The sequence below is a fragment of the Amblyomma maculatum genome, chromosome 1 (genome assembly GCF_055883805.1).
Source record: "Amblyomma maculatum isolate TAMU_Amacu chromosome 1, ASM5588380v1, whole genome shotgun sequence".
Classification (NCBI taxonomy): Eukaryota; Metazoa; Arthropoda; class Arachnida; order Ixodida; family Ixodidae; genus Amblyomma; species Amblyomma maculatum.
Genome location: NC_139344.1, coordinates 220,370,579 through 220,385,639, shown reverse-complemented (window position 1 = coordinate 220,385,639; position 15,061 = coordinate 220,370,579). Strand labels below are relative to the sequence as shown.

The window sequence follows — 15,061 nt, the reverse complement described above, 5'->3', positions numbered from 1 at the left end:
TGCCACAACGCTTCAAGTTCTGACATGCTCTTCTGCGTAGTTCTAGTGTCTGGGAATTTCGAATCGGGAGGAAAAAGCAAGCCACCACTGGTTTCATGGCAGGCTGCTTGTCCAAGCGTGGAACAGTGCAGAAGCAGTTTTTACTTTTACCTTTTCTCATTCCACAATTTTGGATGAACTTGTGTGTTATTTGAAATAATTGTCATGACAAAGGCTGTGTACTTTCCCTTTTCTTTTTCTAACTGTGGTGTTTATCTCTTTCAGAGCAAATGACTCTTGCCTTTATGTATATGACAGGGAGTCACACCAGCGCTCCCTAAGGGTATGGCACATTTATTCTAGTGTGTATCTGTCTTGCTTTAACTAAGATTTTGGAAAGAATTGTGTGTAAAATTGATGTTTTTCTGTAAAGTAACATACTGTTTCAAATTCGTCATAGGCTCTCCACGCGAGGCATGAATTAGATAAATATAGGCAGAATGAAGAAAGAAACATTGACAGTGATAACAGCAGTAAAAGGTTGTAGCCACAATCAGAAGCATTGTACTAGCTGTACAATAGTAAATTGTAATTGCACAGTGTGCAGTCTGCTTATTCAGTCATTTCATACTGATTAATGCTCAGAAGTATTCATTAGCACACTGCTAACGGGTGCTATACAATGTGTAAACCTGTATGAAAAAAAAAGACCACAGGCTATTATTAAAGTTGAAAATGTGTTTGTTTTTGAAACCATGATGATGAGGTTGAATTCCTTAGAAGTAGCTATGCAGCATTGTATGTGCTTCACAGTTACATAAATGCACTTGCATGCAATTGTACACCAGGTACATAAATTGTACGCCAGGTACAGTTACATAAATGTACTTGCATGTACGCCAGGTACCCCCCCCCCCCCCCCCCTCACTTTCTTTTTTCCCCCAGTGGACACTGTATCGCAATTTATAAGCGTTCTGTTTGTGCTGGGAATCGAGGTGTTACCACTGCTTGTAAATGCCTAGATATGTAGCTTCCTTTCTTATTTACAGATACGTGCCCATGAGGGAGATGTAAATGCTGTTGCATTTGCAGACAAGACCTCTCAGATCTTGTTTAGTGGCGGAGACGATGGCCTGTGTAAGGTGGGTAGAAGGGACAGAAAAGTGTAATGAAGCAGAGCTCTGTAGCATGAATGCATGGCTTTACAAAAAATAAAGCGCTTCAGCAGAATGGAGGCTGCTGTAAAATGCATGTCTAACAGAGAATTTACGGATTTGTCTCTGAAAAAGTGTGATGCCTGAAGTTCCTTCAAAATCGCCGTAAACACTTTCTTGAAGTGAAGTTGATGCCATTTGATACTGTACTACAGCCATAGTCCTTCAATGCTTACTGCTCACAAAACTTCTCTGTAGTGCTATGAAAGAACTTAATATACAGCCCAAAGTCGGAAAGTGCTTACATTGGAAAATATGCATACAACCGGAGGATGCTGATGTGGCCCATTCTGCCATTAACACTGAAGTGGCCAGCTGCTCTCCTGAGCATAGGCTGGGGACAGCGAATTAAGCCATTTAATACATATGGTTGCCAAACCAACATCTAGATAAAATAATTTGAGATCAAATATTGGTAACATCAGAGAAAGCACATACAATTAACAGGAAGTTCTGGTTGTAAGCAGTGTCAACAGTTATTGAGTGTTTCCCAGACGCACATTCCGATCCATTGGAACTGCTTTGCAGTGTTATCAAATGGTGCAGAACAAGTAATGGCAGTATTAGTGCAGAAGGTAATGGAATGTCTAACGTGAGGAAAGTTTAGCTTACAATTTTTGCTATGTACACGGCAGTATCTGTTTGTAGTTGACAGTCATAGTCATGAACACATTCCTGGCAGAGTATCGCAGGCACTGTGTCAATGCTGAATGGTGTACGCACATTTAGTAAGTACTCGAGATGTTTGCAAAGCAAGCAGAAAAAAACTGGACAGCAGATGTCAAAATTGATGCCATGGGAGCCGGAGCAGTCGCATTTTGTGGTTTTGGGCTGAGCAAACTAAGTGGCAATAGCTGTTCATTGGTGCAAACAGTGGGGCGTCATATTGGCCTATACCGCCTAAATACTCCAATCGTGGCAACATGGCACTGCTGTACACCGACTATCAGCATGTGGGTGGCATTGGTGTATTTGACAAGGGCAAAGACTGTGCAAAAAATGCCTTTGCCACTGGTCCCGTCGACTGCGATCTGTCTAGTGTGACCACGCCTTTAACGTAGCAATCATGCTTCGTCTGCTTTCTGGAGCGAGTGTCTAATATACTGACTGCGATAACATTTCTGCTGGTGTAGTGCAGTCCACTTACGATACCAGATATAGCGATATATCGCTTATAACAATAAAATTCATGAGATTTATCATTTTTTCCTTTGCCCCAATGTAAAAATAAACCAGATATAACGATCGATTATCGGTGGTACATCGGATACGATAGCTTTATCGCTGCCCAGTAGGTGTTTACCACAAAAATTTGACTGAATATTTAATAAAAGATAATATATTAAGACGACAATGATGTGAAAACTCGACATATGCAGTGAAAGCGGAAGGAAATGAGTACTATCATCGTCGCAGTCACAGCCACGCAAAGGGTGCAGCTGCGGCCGCATCGTCATTGCCATCGCCGATTCTGCATCCGCGGAAGATGGCGGCGACCACATTGACGAATGGCGCGATAGCTCTTGGGATGAAACAGTAGATTCATTGGGAATTTCAGCAGGGTTTCAAGGTTGGAAGCCTCGTGAAAAAAATACGGGTATTCGCACTCTACGATTCTAACGATCGTCAAGGCTAGGGATGTCCTTCAACTCATCCAGTCTCTAATCGTTTTTGCGCACGCAAAAAGGACTGCCATCAGCGTACGCGCTACTGGAAGCGATGCTCTGAGCGATTGTTCAGCTTCAGTTGCTGCTCAAGCGAGCGCTAACTTCCAACTTTTTTAAGTATGCTTAAGTTGTTTTATAGCTATTGATGTATACTGTAATAAAGTGTTTAGTGCTCTTTACAATGATTAGTGTTGTTCAACCCGATTAGCTCATCGTTAGTAAGTAGGCAAGCCTACATGCATGGGAAAATACGTGGGTGTGGTTTTTTTTTTTTTCGCCGGTCCAGATATAACGATCGGATTTTCAGGTTTTCTCAATATCATTATAAGTGGACTGCACTGTACTTGAATCCCGGCCTTACTCGCCGGGGTTCGATCCCACATCCTTGGGCACACTCGAATCCCAGCCTCGATGGCCGCTTTTCAGTGTGGTGTTTGTTTTGCCCTGGTTTAGCGGTCACCGGCTTATACAGTAATCTCGCATACGCTTCATTATCACATGCTTCCCGGTACTATTAGTTGACAAGTCTTGTGGCTGTCTGACTACAATTACAGTAAAACTCTGTCACTATGTATCGTTTTTTTTTTTTTTTTTAATGAGGGGGAAATTTATCAGCTTGGAAAATGTATGATTCGAACTACATGATTATGAAAAATGTATCTGTTGAGTTGCGTACAATAAACATTTGGAGGTAACTTACTGCACTTGCAAAATATATTTGCCATTTCTATTACTCTTTTCTGCATTCTGTGTGATTTTTTTCTTTTTTTTTTTTTTTTTAAAGGTTTGGGATCGTCGAACACTCAGTGAACAAGATCCAAAGCCTGTGGGCATTCTAGCAGGACATAGCAATGGCATTACCTTTGTTGACTCAAAGGTAAGTTTTCAATCACTTGAGTACTGGCACATGTATACATGTTTGTTTGTTTGTTTTAGAATGATGGTAGGTACCTCATCACAAACTCCAAAGATCAAACAATCAAGCTTTGGGACATGCGAGCTTTTTCATCAAAGGAAGGTATCAAGGTATGTACTGCTAGTGACATCTTTGGTTGTAGCACATAATTCTCTGCACCATACTTTAGGCCTTTATTTATTTATTTATTTTATTTTTCATTTGCTTTCTTTTGGTTGCATTGTGACTACCTCTTTGTGCATAGTGCCCTTTGCACAAGATGTCATTGGACCCATTAGTTTCTGTGCTTCTGTAGGAGAATGTGCTTCCATTTTTATATTTCAGTCAACCTGATTTACTTTATCAGCACCACATGGTGGAAAGGCCAGAGCCAGAGTTCTCTTGGCTGCCTTTCTTCCTTTAGAATTTGTTCAATGCCTGACTTGTTCATTTCATGTATTTCAGGCAACGAGGGAGGCTGTAGCCGGCCAGAAGTGGGACTACAGGTGGCAGCGTGTACCCAAAAAACGTGAGGGTTTAACTTTTTGTTTTCTATAGCTTGAAATCTAGGTCTTCCAGAAATTTCTATCTATATAACTAAGGAATTTGTAGTTGTACCTTCTTTTCATTATTTGTGTTTTAGAATATGCCTGAACAGGGTAGCAAGGGTGCATTTGTTTGCAAGTGCACCCTTAGTATGCAGTTGTTTGCAGAAGTCCATCTTCCATTTCTTCTTGGCTTAGAGGCAGTTATACATGAGCAACCCGGCGAAAATGCATGTCAAGGTAAAGCTTAACCATAGAACTAGGTGCAAGTACAGTGAATCCTCGGTATATCAAACATGGATATATAATTGAATTGTTGATAGTATCGAAAACTGTGAAAACCTCTTCACGGACGGAACGCATGCAGTTTTGTGTGTGTGTGTGTGTGTGTGTGTGTGTGTGTGTGTGTGTGTGTGTGTGTGTGTGTGTGTGTGTGTGTGTGTGTGTGTGTGTGTGTGTGTGTGTGTGTGTGTGTGTGTGTGTGTGTGTGTGTGTGTGTCAATACGCGTGTGTGCGTATTGACACAGACAAAGACCGACTGTAGCGAATTCTCCACCACCCAAAGTTTTGGTGGCGGGCAGCAGGCTTTGTCTTGCTGAACAAGTGGCTGCCTTTATTTTGCATGCAAATGCTTTCATTCTAAACCATGGTTTTTCACTCAGCATTAAAGTAATGCAAAGAAGTCACCCTAGCTCACATTTGGTCTGCCTTCGCTGTGTGCTGGTGTGGCTGCGTGGGAAAGCCAACCTAAATAGCATCTGGCACTGGTCTTGCGGTCTTCAGGAACGTCACCAGTGCCTTCTAAATGCCACATAAACTTCTAGAAAGGGCTCTGCACGCTCTCTAGCATTGTTTCAGTTGCCGTCTCCTCACCAACTAAACTATGGTGCTTGTGCACGTTTTGTTGAAATTTTGTATTAAGCATAGGCCATGGGCAGGTACAGTTCGCAGGGCCCTCAATGACCTGTTCTTTGTTTATTTCAATTGTAGTTCTACAGTGTTATGACTCTAATAAAAGCCTATTTAACCTTTTGAGAAAAATAAAAATTTATTTATTTCACATGCGTACAAATGGTAAAATTGCACTCTTAATGGTTCGGTTGGTTTTAAGAAACTAATAGAAGATGGCTTTAGAAACTAAGTAACGTTAGTTTCAACCTAGAACCTCCAAGCCATGTTTCAGCATCCAGCTTCTTAATGCATACCACATGAAATCCGTTCACCCCCAGTGGGCCCGGTTTGCAGGCGTCTCTCGAGTGCCCATTTCTACATCATATCGAGTAAGTTGAGCAACTCCATGACACGCTACTAGGTGCATGCATCGTCAGTTACATAGATTTTAAAATGCTAGTAACAACAAAACTACTTTTCGAACAAGCATAAAACCTCCTTACGATTAGTTTTAGGACTCGCCGATCACCGACATGCATTGTAGCCCAAGCAAAATTTCATTGCTGTTGGCCTTCGAAAAGGTGCCATTGCCAAACAAAATGAAATCTATGATTTCCAGCCTCGGTTGCAGTAGCTGACGAAGCCAAGGCCCAGCTCCAGAGTCAACATGCAGTTCGACGAAACAGACCACTTGCCTTGAAATGGCATTGACTGTCACATGGTTACTGCTCTGGTAAACATAGACGCCTACAATTGAGTCATCACTTGCTAGTTTGCCACTCACCTCAAAAGAGTAACTACTATTTTGGATGGCCTGTAAATCTGCACTGCAGGAAGCCACCTTATTGCATGGGGCAGTGCGTCACAAGAATAACAATTGGTTCTGCAGCAGCATTCCCACAATGGGATTTTGAGCATTAATTCTGTAAGGAAACATTGAACAATAATTGATTCTAGCTTGCCACTCGTCTTTCTATGGAAGAAGCCACACCTTTGGAAACAGCCTTGGAGCATTACATTATCCTGAGCATGATCAAGTCAGTTTCCCACCTCGGCCAAGCATTGTCGTCTCTGTGGGTGCTGGAAAGGCTGCAAGCATCAAAGGCAATATAATTGTCAGGGGGGAACATGCAGTTGTTCTAAGATGGAGGACTTTGGCATAACAAGAGGCATTGCTTGTTTCTGCAGTGGGCAATACGAGGTACCTTGGAAAATTTCAGTACTGAACAGAGGCATAATGGTTGCTTTCTTGGTTGAACTAAGCGGCATTGAAGATGCCTTCGCCTTCTACAACCAATCCTTGCAAAGCTCATGTAACCAACACCATATGGCCACCTTCAGTATCAACCCAGCATTGCTCTGGAGTAGACAAGACAAGATTCAAAGGTACAGCAACTACGTTTCATTATCATCCAAGGGCTGATTGCCAAACATCAGATTGCAACCAACAGACACACCCAACCCTCACCGTCAGAGTTCATGCCATGTCTCACTGGAGGAACACTAAGCCATCCATGACTAAATGAAGGAAATGCTTCATAGCGACGTCATCCAGCCATTGAAGTGCAGGTGGACAGCACCAATTGGTCTGGTCAGAAAGGTGGCACCCTTCGGTTGTGTGGATTACCGACAACTGAACGATGTAAAGAAGGAAGTCTATTCCTTACCTTGGATCAATGATATGCTAGACCAACTCTAACATGCCAAGAACTTCTCCTAAAAAGATGGTCTATACGAATGCAAGGTTATGTCACTTGGTCCTTATTTCGCATCAGTAACTCTTCAAAGTTTAATGGACACGATTCTGGCAGACCTCAAGTGGCAAACCTACCTTGTGTATTTAGACTACATTGTAGTCTTTGCACCTTCAGCAAGCAGCCGCATCATCGGTAACGACAACAGGCACCCTATACCACAGAAGACAACCACTGTCAGGCAGTTTCTGCAGCTGACAGACAGGAAAGGTGATGCAAATTTCTGGATCTGTGCACATATTACTGACAGTTTGTCTAGGGCATTTCATTCTCTGCCAATCCTCTGAACCAGCTCACAAAAGCAGGCATGCCATTAAAATGGGAAACATGGCAAGCAGAAGCCTTCAAGGAACTCTCTAGTCCTTTGGTAGTAGGGGGTCTGCATCATTTTAATTAAGAAAACTCTTAGGCTGGAGTAATCCCGGTGAAAGGCTGAAGCGAACTATTCAACGGCCGAGAAAGACTGCCTTAACATCATCTGGGCAAAATAGATGGATGACGTCGCTATAGTCGACAAGTCTGGCCTGAATCACAGACACAGATTGCTTATGACAAGCCCTCATCAAAAAAGACTAGGCCTTGCTGGTACCATTAAACACCAGCTGGGGTGTTGGCTGAGTCATTGCTGGGATGATGTTCTTGGTGTATCGTTTTTAGGGCTTAAGGATGGCACTTCCTCATTTTAAATTTTCATTCCAGTTCTCGAGCACAGGGAGAAGAAGCTGGCAGGAGACACGTCTCTGATGACTTACCAGGGCCACACAGTCTTGCAGACACTGATCCGATGTCACTTTTCGCCTGTTGCCACAACGGGGCAGAAGTTCATCTACTCTGGCTGTGCTTCTGGCCGAGTAGTTCGTGAGTAAAGCCACGCCTGATAGTAATTTGAATGCTGTTTTAAGGAGAGATGCATAATTGTGTGTTTCTTTGCAGAAAGAAGCTAAGACATATAAATGAATTAGTCAGCGGATAAAAACATGAGTGGAAGTTTGGTTCTAAAGGACTAAGTTGACATGTTATTGTTGGGTTAGTGGGCTGGGTTGGGTTGGGCAAGAGGCCGAGGTGTCACATGGTGTGCATTTTGACGGGAGCCTTGGAACTGCTGCTCAGTAGCAGAAAGTACTTCTTCATAACACCCATGCATGGTCATGTGCTACTGTCCTACATACAGTTAGTTATGAACCAACTGCCGTAAGTAGGTGATGATATTCAACGCACAGGGCTCAGCTAGGAGAAAGTAAGGAGGTGATGCTTTCTGGTCTGCAGAGGCATGCACGCTATGAGATAAATACCTGAAATAGCACAACTGCACTGCTTATCTAGCAATAAAAACCTCCACTGCCTCTCGCTTCCTTACTTGCTTCGTTCTGAACTTTTGACTGAATGTAGCCCATACATAACAGCCAGATAACTGCCTTGCATGCCAAAAATAGTGGCCTTTTTGGTTTGTCATAATTTTTAAAACAGAGTTGTGTGCTTGTATGATTTTATTAGTTTTAACTGAAAATTTTAGTCCCTAATTTGTTAATTCGGATCTAGGTTGGGCTCAATTCTGAGCCAGCATCCGAAAGTTGAAGGTCAATTAGTGAAAAGTACAGTCGAGCCCACTTATAACAATACTCAAGTGCCAAGAAAATGTCATTGTTATAACCAATAATTGTTATAACCGGGTTTGCCAAAAAATGCAGTCAACATAAGGTTCAAAAATTTTAATCAAGCAGAAAAAAAGTTGTCCATTACTTAACAAAAAAACCATAGTCCGTGAGCTTCGCTTGCTTCACAGAAAGCTTATTAACATTGGTCTCGAGAGCATCTAATTGTTCGACGTGCTCAAGTGGAAGGCCCCTTGAAAAAACGAAGTCCCGGAGGGAATAAATCATATGCAGGGCCTCCTGTGAGGACACTACTTGGAGAGGCTGATCTGCAGTGTCGTCGTCGTCATCGCTGTCGTTGCCCGCCGCTCGCACATTTTCCACGATTGCCTCGTCAGTGAGGATTTCGCACGTTTCCACATCATCATCTGCATGCAGAAACTCATCCAGTCCCGATGCATCATTGCTGAGCGCAGACCACAGTTCTGGCATCCCTTCATTGGTCGGAGCTATGCAAGCATCAGCCGCGGCAGTCGTGCGATCCCGAACGAAGCCTGCTTCCCTGAAACAATTCTGCACCGTCGAAGCATTGAGTTCTGACGGACAATGGCAGACGGATCTGCCATTGTACGACGAGAAAGCAAAACGCCACAGGCATTGCACACACACCACGTGCACCCCACACGTATAAGCACTACGACGCCCGCCCGCACACAGCCGCCGCTATCGCCACACAGAGAGTCTGTCGGGACGGCGGCGGGGACGCGACCATGTGACGGAGCGCGGAGGTGGGGGGGCAAGGGTAGAGAAACGGAGTGCTCTCCTCTCTTCGTATCGTGGGCGCAGTCCACTCGTCTCGAGGGGTGGAAGGGTGACATGCGGAGCGAAATGCGCTCGCTTTGCGCGATTGCGGACGCTCACGTTTTCGTCGGAATCACACTTATTTTATTTTGAAGCTGGGTCACAGTAGCCGGTTTTAATCGTTATAACCGTTAGTGCGGCAACCCATCATTGTAGGTACCGTTATAAGTGGGCTCGACTGTACATATATTTTCTCAAATGTAAGCTAACTGGAAAATGAGAAAATTTAGTATGACAACTACTATAAACAGCGAATGACATATATTTGCTAGAAGCCTCGTGCCTGTACCTCATAGGCTTTCTAGTGCCATTCTTATCCAGTGCACATGCTGCCAGGTTATGTAACGGGACAAAGTTCCATGATCCGTGAAATTCTTGCTTGAAATCGGGGCTACCTTCGCAAGTGCTTTCATTGGCTACAGCGAAGAGTAACAATGGCTGCAATGCTGTCTTCTATTGAAGTCTTTGGAGGATGGGCACCAACAGCGTGCCGTTTTTCCAGTTTTAATGAGCTATTGTGTTGTGTTATGAATTATACTTCTAAACTGACCTAAGGCTTCTCATCTGATGTTCTCAGATATGTGCACTTAAAAGAGCCCCAGATGGTCGAATTTTCCGGATCCCTCCACTACGACATCTCTCATAGCCTGAGTCACTTTGAGATGTTAAACCCCATAAATTAAACTAAACTTGTTACAATTTTAAAATGCGATTTAGGGTTCTGTATCGCAACCATTTGGTGCTGGCACTCAAGATAGCTCGCCATTTCTCAAAAATACACCTCTAAAGCCATAGATTTCTTCCTTATTAATTTTTCATTTCATGACCAGTGTGATGAAAGGCCTTGGTGAAATCTGTAGATGCCCCTTACGTTATTAATTTTTATTCATATGCTTTCAGTATAAGTTCTTTTCGGATTAAATGTTGCAGCTTTCTTGCGTCGGGTTCCGTGCTCATTCTTTGAATATATTTTTTTCTCATTTGATTTCCATAACAGTGATTGAGTAAACTTTTTCCCATCACTTAAGCTGCTTTTGCTGGAAAAACAAATAATGCAAGAGCAGCAGTTGCATGGGCACTGTTAGTAATGCCATCTATAGTGCACTGTAATTGCAGGATCTTATTATGTACTGTTCTTGCCAAAAAAGTTAAGCATGCTGCATAGTTGCTTCTTAGTCGTATACCAGAGAACCCCTCTTGCCCAAAGCTTCTGTTTTATCATTTTGGATACCATTAGTTCTGACGAACAGAAGGCTATATTTGAATTTACATTCATTGCCTATTCTTCTCCTTTTCAGTCTATGACCTTCTTACTGGAAAAATAGTAACAATTTTCAATAGCCATAAGGCTTGTGTGAGGGATGTTTCATGGCATCCTTATTTGCCTATGCTGACTAGCACATCGGTAAGTGCTTTGTACATCTGTGCATGTGTGTGTATGTGTGGCATGACTGGAAGTCAGGCAGAAAGATGAAGTTAAAATGTTTTGCTTATATAGAGTAGCCACAACTACCTCCACAGCAAGACAGGAGCCTCTATAGATTTCTGCCCTGCGGTGGAGATAGTCTGGACAGGGGTGATGAGTGGAGCTTACATCAATATTCTCAAGTTATGCCCAACTATCATCAGCAGCAGCAGCAGCCGGGCTATGCCTATTGTGGGTTGAAAGTGTCCCATACTCCTCTAATTAACCCGGTCCTCTGCTAGCTGCCTCCACTTGACCCCTACAGATTTTCTAACCTCATCTGCCCACCTAAATTTCTGCCGCCCCTTGCTGGCTTTTGGAATCCAATTCGTTGCCTTTAGCGACCATCGGTTATCCTCTTTTCACACTACATGTCCTACCCATGCCCATTTCTTCTTCGGAATCTTCACTACAATGTCATTAACTCAAGTTACAACTCAAGTACCTAATTAAAGACCTCTGTATCCAAGTTATCGCGATTGTAGGGATCTGGCACCATCTCTCATGTGGTGTAATCCAGCCGCCGTGCTAGCCTGTGAAGCTGGCTGGTGCAGCTCTTGACGGTTCGAGAGCAGGCACAAGCCACACTAAATGACACCACTTCGTTGCATTTTTGTTGCTGTATTGGTACCCTTGCTGATAGAAGTATTGATTTGGGACATTTGTCGAAACTCCTGGAGACCGTCTTCCAGCTGGTTTTGTTGATGCCAGAAAGTGCATCCTGCGGCCTTGCTTGAAACAAGGATTGCGATCGAGCTTGACTTTAAATAAAGTGTGTGCAGCTGCAAAAGGAAAGCTCTTGTTAAGATTCATATTTCAGAAAAAAGAAAATGGAGCAGCTAATCTTTTTTTCTATCCATATGTTTTTCTTATATGCTTATCTCATAACTAGTGTGTTACTTCCTCACTGGTTGGCACCTCATTTTTTAGCTTAGCATTTGATTATGTTGACTACTACTGAAATGAAGTGTCAAGCAGCAAGCATTATTCTTAAGCTGGTGTACCTTTTCTTCCAGCCAATATTGCAGACTTCAGTTTGCATAATACTCCTAGCACCAAATTGAAGGTTGTGTACTAATAATTTAATGAGTAAGAGGAGAGCTTAGCCTGGTAATCTGTCTGGCAGGCTACCTGGGGTGAGATGGTGAATGAAAATACACGCCCATAAAGCTTAAGCAGATGCATGCACTTGCACGATTGCCGCAGCTGTAGTGGCCAGAGTACTCATCTGGCATGCACTGCAATTTTTGAAGCGAAAAGCTTCGCTAGGCTAGTCAACTCTTAGTCTCGCGTGTGCTCTGTCGTTGGCAGGAGCTGCCAACTCGGGTCGCTCCTTTCATACAGGAGGGTGATATCAGAATCAGCCTACCAGAACGCTTTACATTCACATTACCCTAGAACACGCAGGCATGTCCATACGACTTAGTTAAAGCGTGACTTTATATGTGGGCTGGTAGCTTACGCTCTCGCGTCATACCCTTAAAGGCTGGGGTTAAGTGTCCTCAATAACGTAACACCCTGCACTGATAGGGCGGGATAGGGGAATAATGTAGCAGGCAAAAGAAGTTTTCGCTTCCATCAGGGTTTAACCAGAGCTAAACCACAGCTATTTTTTTTTTTTTTTTTGCAATTGTGTTGCTGTTGAAATTGTTTCCGTGTTGGCTGAAGGCACAACTGGGTGCGAAGCATGTTTTATGTTTCTCCACCTTGCCCAGTGAAATTGTCTTTTCAATTACTGTAGCACTTAGGGGCACCATTCCACTGAAGTCTTTTGGCTGGTCATAGGCATTGCCATTAAGCTTTCACCTTGCTGTGGTTATATTTTTGAGGACTGCTACAGATAGTTGGCTAGTGACTCAATGAGCACAGTGAGCAGCCTAGTTGATATCTTAGTGCAATTCTGGGATATTCTGCTTTTACATAGTGGGCACCTCATTAGGTAAGGTTAGTATTTCTTTTTTCTGTGTTCCTGTTGGTTTTTAGACTTATGTTGAATGATACTTGTAGTTTACTTGGAAGCTTTAGAAATTCAGTCTACATACAGCATATTGAAATAATAGCTAATGGCTTTTGATATGGAGGTTTTGTTTTGAGCTTTCAGAATGCAACAGAATATACCTGTAAACTAATCCTTTTGTTACTCTGCAACACATCTGCAGCTGCACACTTCGTTCGTCTTCGTAGTTGTAGTGTGTGGGCTGGACTTGTAATTCAGCCATTGTCATAGTGGGTTTATTTCATGTGATGAGCAAGGTGATTTTGTTTTCAGTGGGATGGCACTGTTTGCAACTGGGTCTACAACAGTGATTCAGAGATCATGGAAGACCCAAAGGTGAACCCCGGGCTGGAAGAGCAGGCTGAGTGATGAGGGTCCCTGTTGCAGCCTACACGCTGAAGAGCTTGTACTGAAGGAGCCAACATATGCCTTACTGAAATGCACTGATGTCAGGATTAGTATTTTTTTTTTTTACTGGTACCTGATGTTTTGTACCTTTGCTTGCTGACTTTTGCAAGATCTGGATGTGACTCAAGGTGTGTTTTACACAGTGCAAATGTTTAGCTGTAGTGATGGACATCAACATAAGGAAAGGTCATGTGATGGCAAGGCTTGCTAAGTTTGTGGTGTAGCTTTTCATTTTTCATTAGGACCACTATCTAAATTGTTTTGAACATTGCAGAGGGTTTATTTTCTGGCCAGTGTGTGACTTTATTTTTGGCCCTGTTGGGGGACTGTAGCTGTAAAATTGATAATGGCAGCTGTGTTGGCCTGTTGTCTTACCTTAAAGGGAAAAAAAATGTTTGGGCCATTATTTGATGATAGTAGAAGCTATTGCTGAAATGGTGGCCTCCACTTTCTTCTTACTAGCCCTTAGGACTATGACAATTGTTTGCATCAGTCTTCTAGTCGGCAAATTAAAAGCAGTACGTGCTGTCATTAAATTTTACAAGACATTTGGGGGGCTGCTAAAGTATCCTGGGTAGTTTGTGCATTTTAAATTGTTTTGAGTATGTTGGTTCTTTCACTTTGGCAAGTTTCACTTTACATTTGTTCAGTTCCAAAACATTGTGCACTAGATTACCGTCGTACCAATTTCACTGTGATGTCATTTTTTTTTTTTTTGAAAAATTTTTATTGACTATACATTGACAGTATAGCTTTTATAGTATTTTGATTAATCCCCATTTTTGAACCAGTGATTTTCTATAGAAGAGTATTTTATCACTTATAAAAAAGCATTACCTTCCATTTCATGTTACTCACTATTGCTAGGCTTCCTTTTTTTTTTTTTTTTTTTCACATAGCATTGGCTATTTTCTTGTGTTTCATAATGAGGAGGGTTGGCATATAACTGCTGGTTTAAAACCAAGAGTAGATGTTGAGCGTTCATGCTTGAAGTTCACAGATTGTGCTAAACCAGCAGTATAATTTACTAGAACTGCTTTCATGATTACTTCCAGAACAAAGTTGTGAATGCATTCTTGTTGTGTTTCATTGTGTTGGCCTTTTTTTTTTTCCTTTGGCCATCAATATCTTTTTGATTATGTTGTAGTTTGCTTTTTTTTCTCCCTTTTTGACATGGCCTTTGGCCATCAATAACTTTTTGATCATGTTGGTGGCTACACCTGATAGGAAAGGCCAACTGAAACCTCTGCCAACCTTGTTTCATGCATTCACTTGTTACTGGCCGTTCATAGTTGCTGTATTTTTTGTGCTTTGGTGATTTTGTTTGTCTCTTATTCTTGTTGCTTAGCAGTGTTGTTTCTAATTCTTGTCAGTGCAATTCATCCAAGCCAATGGCTTCATCTAGTGTGTTTGGAGTTCAAAATGTATTTGTGTGTGCATCTTTTCTCTTCAGCTTTTCAAGTCTTGTGTGCAAAATAAAAGTTGTGTGCCCCACATTCAGCCGCTTTACTTTGTGTGGGTTGAATCAAAAGTTTTTTGCTCATAAGTAGTAGTGCTTTCGCACCCGCACAGATCAGGATGGGCTGAATTGGCAGGTTTTCTTTTATTTACTCACTCTAGTACGTCCTGACACATTAGAAAGATACACAGATGTCAAAGCTTGCCGTAAATGGCAGGGTACAGTTTGGGGAGTTCACGTCCTAAAGCTACACACTGACTAATAAGAAGCCATACTGGAGCGCTTCAGAATAATTCTGGCCGGCTGAGATTTTGCTATGTGCGCATACATTGGAC

At 42.5% G+C, this 15,061-nt stretch overlaps 1 protein-coding gene across 10 annotated transcripts in view; it reads left to right on the top strand.

Moving 5' to 3' along the window:
* Positions 1-14,761, top strand: part of LOC146205665 (DDB1- and CUL4-associated factor 11) — a 101,535-nt gene extending 86,774 nt beyond the window's left edge. For all 10 annotated transcript variants that reach the window (XM_084590321.1, XM_084590320.1, XM_084590323.1 and 7 more), the window contains 8 exons: positions 265-322; positions 1,029-1,121; positions 3,645-3,737; positions 3,797-3,886; positions 4,221-4,284; positions 7,645-7,803; positions 10,697-10,803; positions 13,133-14,761. In XM_084590321.1, the coding sequence (XP_084446447.1) occupies positions 265-322; positions 1,029-1,121; positions 3,645-3,737; positions 3,797-3,886; positions 4,221-4,284; positions 7,645-7,803; positions 10,697-10,803; positions 13,133-13,228 (760 nt within the window). In that variant the 3' untranslated portion in view covers positions 13,229-14,761. The remainder of the gene's footprint in view (positions 1-264; positions 323-1,028; positions 1,122-3,644; positions 3,738-3,796; positions 3,887-4,220; positions 4,285-7,644; positions 7,804-10,696; positions 10,804-13,132) is intronic.
* Positions 14,762-15,061: the final 300 nt, after the last annotated feature.